Source organism: Cydia splendana, chromosome 8, assembly GCF_910591565.1.
Source record: "Cydia splendana chromosome 8, ilCydSple1.2, whole genome shotgun sequence".
Classification (NCBI taxonomy): Eukaryota; Metazoa; Arthropoda; class Insecta; order Lepidoptera; family Tortricidae; genus Cydia; species Cydia splendana.
This window is the reverse complement of record NC_085967.1, coordinates 10,980,530-10,989,518: the sequence shown is the minus strand read 5'-3', so window position 1 is coordinate 10,989,518 and position 8,989 is coordinate 10,980,530. Positions and strand designations below refer to the sequence as shown.

Genomic DNA, 8,989 nt, shown 5'->3' with positions numbered 1-8,989 from the left:
CATATTAATGCTGTATTAAAATGTTTTTTTTTTTAATTACATTGAAAGATTTTTCTCAATGCTAAAGCAGCCTATACAGGATGCTCGAGAGCCCCGAAGAATTTCTCATCTATCAGGAATATGCGCCAAGTGGAATAAATCCTTAATAATGATACTCGTTGACTTTCTTTTTATACCCAGTGCATTTATTACCTACGGTTATGTTCATGTTACATAACAATGTTGAACAAGGAATGCCGCTAGCATACTTCATAAGTCAGTTTTTTGACTCATAATTTCACGGTTTATAACCAAATGGTTATGTATTAGATCAGGCTAATGGTGTATCGGGAGGATAGTAGTGTCGAAGAGTCCATAACGCAGACAAGACGCTACCACTGCGTTCCCAGCATGGCACAACATACGCTTTCATTAAATCAGTGCACATATTGGATCCTACCCATGATAGCTAACTATCACGATTGATGGAGCAGTTTATCGCTTAGATAACAACAATTACCTAGTATTATAAATGTATGAATAATAATTTTCCAGTACGTAGTTGCATTCTGAAAGGATCAGACGTTGCCAGACCGTTTCGCTGCTCTTAAATCAATAACTTAAGGTCAAACAAAGAAAAGGTGAATTTTTAATTATTTTTAGGACAGTTACAATGTGTTTACAAACAGTGTTAATAACCTCTTAAATTAAAAGACACCACGGTACTTTTGGTGTAAAATGGGAAATTCTAAGTCTATTAAGAAATCTCAGAAGGAACCGGATAAGTTCTTCGAAAGAGAAAAATGGAGGGAGCAGAAACGGGAGGAACGAAGGAAGAAAAATGCGAATCCAGGGAATAGAAGATTCGCAACGAAGGAGGGGCCAGTGCCGACGACGATGCAGCTGGCGAACGCGCCGCGGGCGTCAACGGGGCACGCGCCCGGCCTGGCGCCCGCGCACGTCCGCTCCTACGACGACGAGGCGCTGGACCACATGCGCTACCAGCTACAAAACGACTCTGAAGCCTTTTTGCTCAACAACATTCTGTTATCGGTGCAATTTTTCGAAAATTTTGAAAGGTGAGCAACACAGATATTTAAAATAAATATATTCGCATGCTTTATCGCGTCTACGAGGGTTTCAATGTTATGTATGACCTACTTATACATTAATAACAAAATGATAAAACTATTCAAAGGTTCCGTGAAGCTTTACTAACCTGGTTATTCATAAAACTTAGCAAACCTTTGTAAAATTTTGTTTCATTCTAACAAACACAAATGTTAAAATGACGGATAAGGACCAACGATTTTCAAGGGCTTGTTAGTCTTTATGTCTTTATGGATAACGCCATAAATGTGTAAATAATTAATTAATTATTAATATTATAGGTACTTACATGGTAGGTATGTATCTAGTTATATTTATTTTGTATTTTTTTTTTACAAGAAAAGTCTAAAAAAAAACATTTTACATTAATGCGCATTCATATATAATTTTCAATACAAGATTACATTTTTTAAATCTGAATGCCACTTTGCATTATAAGATAAAAATGCATTTAAATACTCGTAGGTACCTACGGATAAACATAACATGATTACTGTTATGATTTCCTTGCGATATGTTTTATTCACAAGGAAATGATAGAATTTCCCCGTAATTTTGTACGGTCAGCCAAGAAAGTGGTCTACCACTTTTCGACTCTATCAATCAGATGATAGAGTCGAAAAGTGGTAAACCACTTTCTTGCCTGACTGTACATTTTTAACATTTGTTTTTCAAATTCTAATACATATTTAAAATAGTTGACTATTTAGTTACATATTGTAACATATCTAAGAGTAAATATCTATAAGAATATTACACATAGGTACGATGTTTTGCTATTTTATTGAACTCCAAATACTTAAAACAATTTTAACACTCTTTTATTACTCGTATGTGTATGTTTGGATTGATTAAATCCACGATAAGTGGATAAAAAATACTAGGTAATCGTAATGAATTACCAGCCATATCATGCAGTTGATAACAGGAAATTACCTTTCTCATTTTCCCCGTGAGGCCTACTTTAACTTATATACGAGTGTAAGGAAGGTATAGTACCTAGGTCTTACTTATATACCTATTGTTAAAACAAAGGAACGAAAGACATTTTTTAGAAAGGAAAATTTCGAAATAGGTGCACGTAGATAATACATTACAAAAACTCGAAAATAATTCGTCTGATGACTGTTTTATAAATGGTCTATTGACGACGTAGAAGGTCACTCTTGCGACGAGGGGCGAGAATCGATTGTTACACATTACGATGCAAGTACAATAAAAACTTTTACAAAAAAAAAGAAAACCGACTTCAAAAAGGATGAAATAAAATATTATCCGTTTTTAAGTATATGCGTTACCAACTGATATGTTTGATGTCGGTGCCAAGCCAAATTTGAAGCATACCATGATTTTAGGGTGACTCGATAAGAATGTGGCTATATGTACGTTGGATTACCTACCTTACACCACACGACAGCAATGATCATACTTTCTGTAGATATCTAAGAACACACCGTCAAGCCACCTTGGCGCAGTCCGTACCATGTTTGTCGGTACTAGTATAAAACCAATGCGATTGCCGATATGTTTTTTAAAGAGCAATTTTTACAAATTTTCGAACTGTCCATAGTACTCTGGTGTGGTATTGGGACTGAGTTATTTCCCGCCTCTTATCCAGAAAACTTGATTTCAAAATATAAAACAATCCAAGGACCATCTATAGGGCTTTAACTTTTTACCTGTCCATCCTTTTTGAAGTCGGTTTTCTTTTTTTTTGTAAAAGTTTTTATTTTTAAATTTTTAGTTTTAAGGCATTGTTAAAAGCTTATGAGTTACGTGTGACGCATGAATGAAAAGCATAATAACGCGTATCACTAAATTCGAAATTATTCCTGTCACTACACAAACACAAAATCCATCCTCCGCCCCGCCACTGACCCAATCCCTCAACCCCCCAATCCCTCAACCCCCCGATCACTCAACCTCACAGCACATCAACCCCTGATCACGGAACCCCTCGACCCTGAACCACCAACCTTTCAACCGCCATTTCCCGACTCCTCAGTAGCCTTACCATAAGTCTTAAATTGACATATTCGCTAGCGTGTGCGTAACTTACTTTCTATGCGTCGTGCTGGCATCCTATTAGTGCGAACGAGATGTATAGAAAGTAAGTTACGAAGACGTTAGCGAATATGTAGTAGTGTCAAACACTTGGTAGGGCTACAGTTGTACTTCATCAAATTGGTGATTTTCGGGGGGAAATGCTTAAGTTACTATAGAAAACAACGATGTCGCCATACTCGTGACTTTAAAAATTGAGGAGCTCCCTCATTTCCTTATGAATTCCGTCATCAGATTAGAACCAACAATGTTATGGGAACACCTTAGAGGTAACTTCGTTCAAACGAAAAAAGAATTACTCAAATCGGACCACGGGTTTCGGAGTAATCTACATTTATAAAATCATCATTATTAACATCAACAATCATCATCATCAGGTCCACTCTATCAAATTAGTGATTTTCAAGAGGAAATGCTTGATTTGCTTAAGACAATACCCAAATTACCATACATGTGCCTTTAACAATTGAGGAGTTCCCACAATTCTTCATGGATCCCATCATCAGAACAGCACCAGATTGATGTGGGATCACCTTGGAAGTACCTTCTTTCGAACAAAAAAAGAATTGCTCAAATCGGACCACGGGTCTCGGAGTAATCGCTGAACGTCCTACATTTTAAGAAATCGTCATGATTATCATCAAAACAATCATCATCATCAGGTCCACTTCATCAAATTGGTGCTTTTCGAGAGAAAATGCTCGAGTTGCTTAAGAAAACACCCAAATCACCATACATGTGCTTTGAAAAATTGAGGAGTTCCCTCAATTCCTCATGGATCCCATCATCAGAACAGCACCAGATTAACGTGGGACCACCTTGGAAGTACCTTCTTTCGAACAAAAAAATAATTACTCAAATCGACCCACGGGTCTCGGAGTAATCGGTGAACATACATAAAAAAAAAATAAAAAAAACAGCCACAACCGAATACAGAACCTCCTCCTTCTATGAAATTGAAGTCGGTTAAAAAGTAGGAAATTCACGACCGAAGGGATAACCGCTAAAGGGCTATATGTACTGTAAAACGTTGTATGATACATTGTGCGTTAATTTAAAACATTTAATTTTTTTTTATTGCTACAAATTTCCTACGTTTAGCACTTGTATTATCGTAATGTATCTATTCCAGCATTTCCAGCATGCAATGTTCCTAGTTGTTTACCGTATTCTCCGTCAATAAAGTACAGGTTTATACCTACTTGTTTTCCAATGTCTCATACGTTTGTTGGCAAGTAGTCTTTACTCAAAGTTTGGCTTAGTTTTATGCAGACTTAGAATTATTTTTCAGAAAAACATAAGTCTTAAAGTATCTGACACACTGCCGGAACCATTATAGGAGGTACATTGTATACAGGCTGAGCAAGACGTAGTCAAGCCAAAAACGTATTAGCCACCTATATACGAGTAGATAGACTTCAACCATTCGGTAAATACGTAATTACTATTTATATAAAATAAAAAGATATCTATCTTCGTGCTCTACAAATAGGTATTCTTAGTAGAGTTAAAATGCATGACTAACAAGATAAGATAATGTATTAAATTGTGCAATTGAAATTTCAATACAGCTAAGTATGGCTATAATGCTTGATAATCTGCTGCTTTTATAATGGACATATTTTGATCTGAAGATTTAAAAGATCATACCGACTGATATTGTCAATGGACGGAAGTGATAAAAGAAATAAAGGGACAAATCACATTGATAACGACCGAGAACTTGTTTATTAGCTTATCGCCGATGTCATTAGCCGTGATTTCATTAGATAGGAGTAAATCGTTAACTTTACGCTACTTATCACTGATTTCCATATGCTTTTTTCGTAGAATATTTTCAAATTATCATGTTAGGAATGTTTGTGATGTCATTGGTTTCAGAGAGATGTATCAAATCAAGAACAATCCAATGAACGAACGCGAGCACGGCATCGACGAGGCGATGGTTCGGCACCACAAGCACGTATTCTTCGCGGACAGACTGCAGGAGTGCGTTCAAGAACATGTATATTACCGCAAGCAACGCGGACACCGCGAGCCGCTGCTGGCTCCCAGACTATACGTCATATACGATAATATCGAGGCTAGGGAGCCTGGTGACACGTCTGACTACAGTGCGGTTCTTGATGCACCTTTCTATAAACTACGCGTAGAGGATTGTAGAGAACCAGGTAGGTCAGCTAAATATATGTTCTGAAATATAACCTGGACACACTTTTGAATATCTCATAAAAAACTAAAGCCATTTTTTTCCACAGGGTATGTTAAGTTGAAGAAGCTTGAAGTATTAGAAAGCTGTCTATCAAAAGAAGCACAAGAAGCAGAACACAGAGACTCGTTTATGAATTCAGATGATAGTCTATACACTGATTCAGAAAAAGAGTCAAATGGATCAGATGATGCTCCGTCAGTAGGTAAAGGAGAAGAGTTACTCCAAAAGCTTAAAAACAAGATTGACTCCAAGAATGCAAGTACTTTTATCATACCCAACGCTAAAATAAATCAACATATAGCAAATGATACAGGAAGGAGACGCAGTGGACCGATAAAACCGATAACTTCCCCTGGAAATATTTCAAATATGAAAGCTATAAAACTAACAACTCAGTCACTGCTTGAAGAGGTTGAAACAGAAAATACTTTTAAGGCAGAGAATAAAGAGAAGGAGAATAACGAAATTAAAGGTAGGAAATCAATTTTAAAGACGTCTCGACGGCTGAGCGGACCTGTCAAGGATATTAAAGTCATGGGCAATCAGATACGTCTTGATAATACAATTGCTGAAGACACAGAGACGTCGGGTTACCGATCCACATCTAGACAAGAATATGAAAATGATTCTGACTATGGATATGCTACGATCAAAGAATCTACAACACCGAAAAAAGTAGAGATAACCAGTCAATCTAACTACGCACTTAGCTCAGGAGTGGTACCAGATGAATGCTGGACATCCGTTCAAATCCGCTCCTTTGAAAACTGGAGTGAAGACGAGGATGAAGAAATAGATGATGCAGATTCAAAATTGTCGCCTTGTAGAAATCTATTTGAAACCCATCATTACTTAAAATCTACAAACTTTATGGCGAACTTTGTTGACAATTTTATGATAAAATTGGGATCAAGCCTAGGACTCACTCCCGACTCTGTGAACAATGCTATGACGCAAGGAGCTAGTATATACTGTGACATGATAAAAAATGGCGTTAAAATGAGTTATGAAGTATTTCCCGCTCTTTTTACTTCGTGGCCGAATGCAGCTAATAGATGGATTATACGTGAAAGGAGAAGAGTCACAAATCCTCGAACCAATTTTGCATATCAATGGCCGTCCAAAAATGTTGTCAATAAAGCTATCAATTTTGGATGTTTACTTGTACCTATTGGATTCAGGCCCAAACGAGGATTGAACCCTGATCAGAAGTTGCAGTGGCGAGTTACATTTCCTGCCGCCGAACGTTATCTAGAGAGCTGTTTAGCGCATGCCCACCTAAGATGTTATTTGTTTGCACTGGTGTTGCATAAGACTTTTATGGAAAACCAAACCTCAAAAATTGGCATAGACGCAAATCATTTGAAAAATCACTTATTCTGGCAGTGCGAAGACAATTATGCAAGGTGGCCAGAAGACCGCCTAGGTGAAACTTTTAAATTGTTTATAGAAACTTTTTACAGCAATTTCACGCAAGGAAGATTCCCAAATTACTTTATTGATCATTGCAACGACTTTAAAAGTATACCTAATCCTCTATTACGTGAAGTACAACGACAATTATTTGATATTAAAGAGTCTCCTGTTATGCACATGCTTTACGCTCTAGAAAAGGTCAAATATACTAAAAAAGAGTTTTACCCAAAATTCAACTGCCTTAAACTCTATGAAATCTTGACATGCCGGAATCCTTTGCGAATACTGAATCCAAACCTCAATATGCCTGTTTCAAATCGTAGTACCAGTACGGATACTGAAGACGAATGGGACAATAGGGGCATGGGAAAAATGTATGACAAAAACTATCTGTGGAATAAAGAACGGCATCGACAAATACAAGAGACAAAACGTAAGGGCCAACTGTACAGCAAGAAACATAAGACGGACGGTAAAAGTGAAAAGCACGAAATTGAAATTGATAAAAATGTAAGTACCTATATCAGTATTTATAGGTGTAGTACCTGATGTTGATTGACGCTAAAGGCCAGAGCGCACCGGCTGCGTGTGCATAGTAAAAGGAGTGCCGTCTTTCAACGCAGGCCTTAATTATGGTACATGAGCTGTAAAAACACTCGTTATTTAGGTTTCGCGTTTACTGTGGATGATAAAAATTAAAAATTGTAGAATTTCTTTCCCAAAGTACTCTTTAACATCTCAAGGACTTAACTCTCTGCTAAGTCGGTAGTAGGTATCTTGTCTTGTAATCTCATATCTTTACATACTTACATAAATTTTGTGTATTTCCTTTGCAGAGAATATTGCCCAAGAAAATGGAGTCAGAGCGAAGACGTCTGGTGTTCGAGTTTTTCATTCCTCACTTCATTGCAATGGCTCGCTCCAGCGAAACATTCGGCGATATTCGTCAAGCATTAATCTACTTGGAGCAAGCACAAAGGCTTTGCATGCTTCTGATGGAAGAACCCGCTGGTGAGATTACCGCAAATGGTTACCTAGATGTTATTCGCGACAAACTGACGGATTGCCAGAGAAAGTTGGTCAATGAAGTCGGTTACAGATTGACACCGAGAAGTGAAAAGCAAGTGAACCGCAAAGCTAACTCTTACGTCCATCCTATTCGCAAACCACGCCATCGGTTCGAGCACATTATCAATCAGGATTCACCGACTGACAGTGCTGGCATCCCCGCCTTCACTTTCGCGGACATTGAATACACTGGGAAGTCTAGTGCTTTAAATTTCACAGAGACTTATGATGATGAAGAATCAAAATTGTAATTTAATATTTTAACCGTCGCGTGACTCGAGTCTAGATAACAAATATACCGTAACTAAAAACTACATTTCCTAATGCATGTGCATTTTATTCTATAGGTACATTTTATTTGATTTATTGGGTATTATTTAACTCGTCAAAGTGAAAGGTGTGACTAGCATAATTTGTGATGTGGCGTTCCGTGGCAGTATCATATTATTACGTAAGTACATTTTAACTAGGTATTTATAAAGCGCTGGTGGCCTAGCGGTAAGAGCATGCAACTTTCAATCCGGAGGTCGCAGGTTTAAACCCCGGCTAGTACCAATGAGTTTTTCGGAACTAATATACGAAATATCATTTGATATTTACCAGTCGCTTTTCGGTGAAGGAAAACATCGTGAGGAAACCGGACTGATCTCAATAAGGCCTAGTTTACCCTCTGGGTTGGAAGGTCAGATGGCAGTCGCTTTCGTAAAAACTAGTGCCTACGCCAAGTCTTGGGATTAGTTGCCAAGCGGACCCCAGGCTCACATGAGCCGTGGCAAAATGCCGGGACAACGCGAGGAAGATGATGATTAATTATTTATAAATATTGTAATAAATTAATTTGTCACTTTGGGGAATTAAATAAGTCCTCGGTTAAGCATAGTGTTATATATAACATATTCTAAGACTTTCACTTCAATAAGTAAGTTTGTAGTGTAGATTTGTAAATTTATAAATAAGAATCTCTGAATATTTTAAAAGGTTGTATATGTTTATCTTTAAATTTTTAGGTAAAGTATAAATAATATACTAAATAAATGTGAACTAAGATTTTTTTTTACCTAATTAATTTATTCTGATTATCTACAGTGATATTTAGAGTTGGATAATGCTTGGAGGAGTGCTTACGTTAGTTATGTTGTG

At 37.2% G+C, this 8,989-nt stretch overlaps 1 protein-coding gene across 1 annotated transcript; it reads left to right on the top strand.

Annotated features, from left to right (window-relative positions):
• Positions 1 to 215: 215 nt before the first annotated feature.
• Positions 216 to 8,898, top strand: LOC134792843 (uncharacterized). The gene is made up of 4 exons (XM_063764247.1): positions 216 to 1,058; positions 5,035 to 5,324; positions 5,412 to 7,291; positions 7,618 to 8,898. The coding sequence occupies exons 1-4, from the start codon at positions 718 to 720 to the stop codon at positions 8,098 to 8,100; spliced, it is 2,994 nt and encodes a 997-aa protein (XP_063620317.1). The 5' UTR covers positions 216 to 717; the 3' UTR covers positions 8,101 to 8,898.
• The last annotated feature ends 91 nt before the right edge of the window (positions 8,899 to 8,989 follow it).

Bases quoted from the DNA above. Each gene is read 5' to 3' on its own strand.
- LOC134792843 (XM_063764247.1), top strand. From the start codon at position 718: ATGGGAAATTCTAAGTCTATTAAGAAATCTCAGAAGGAACCGGATAAG. The intron at 1,059-5,034 runs GTGAGCAACACA...CATTGGTTTCAG, and splicing joins TTTTTCGAAAATTTTGAAAG to AGAGATGTATCAAATCAAGA. The intron at 7,292-7,617 runs GTAAGTACCTAT...TTTCCTTTGCAG, and splicing joins AAATTGAAATTGATAAAAAT to AGAATATTGCCCAAGAAAAT.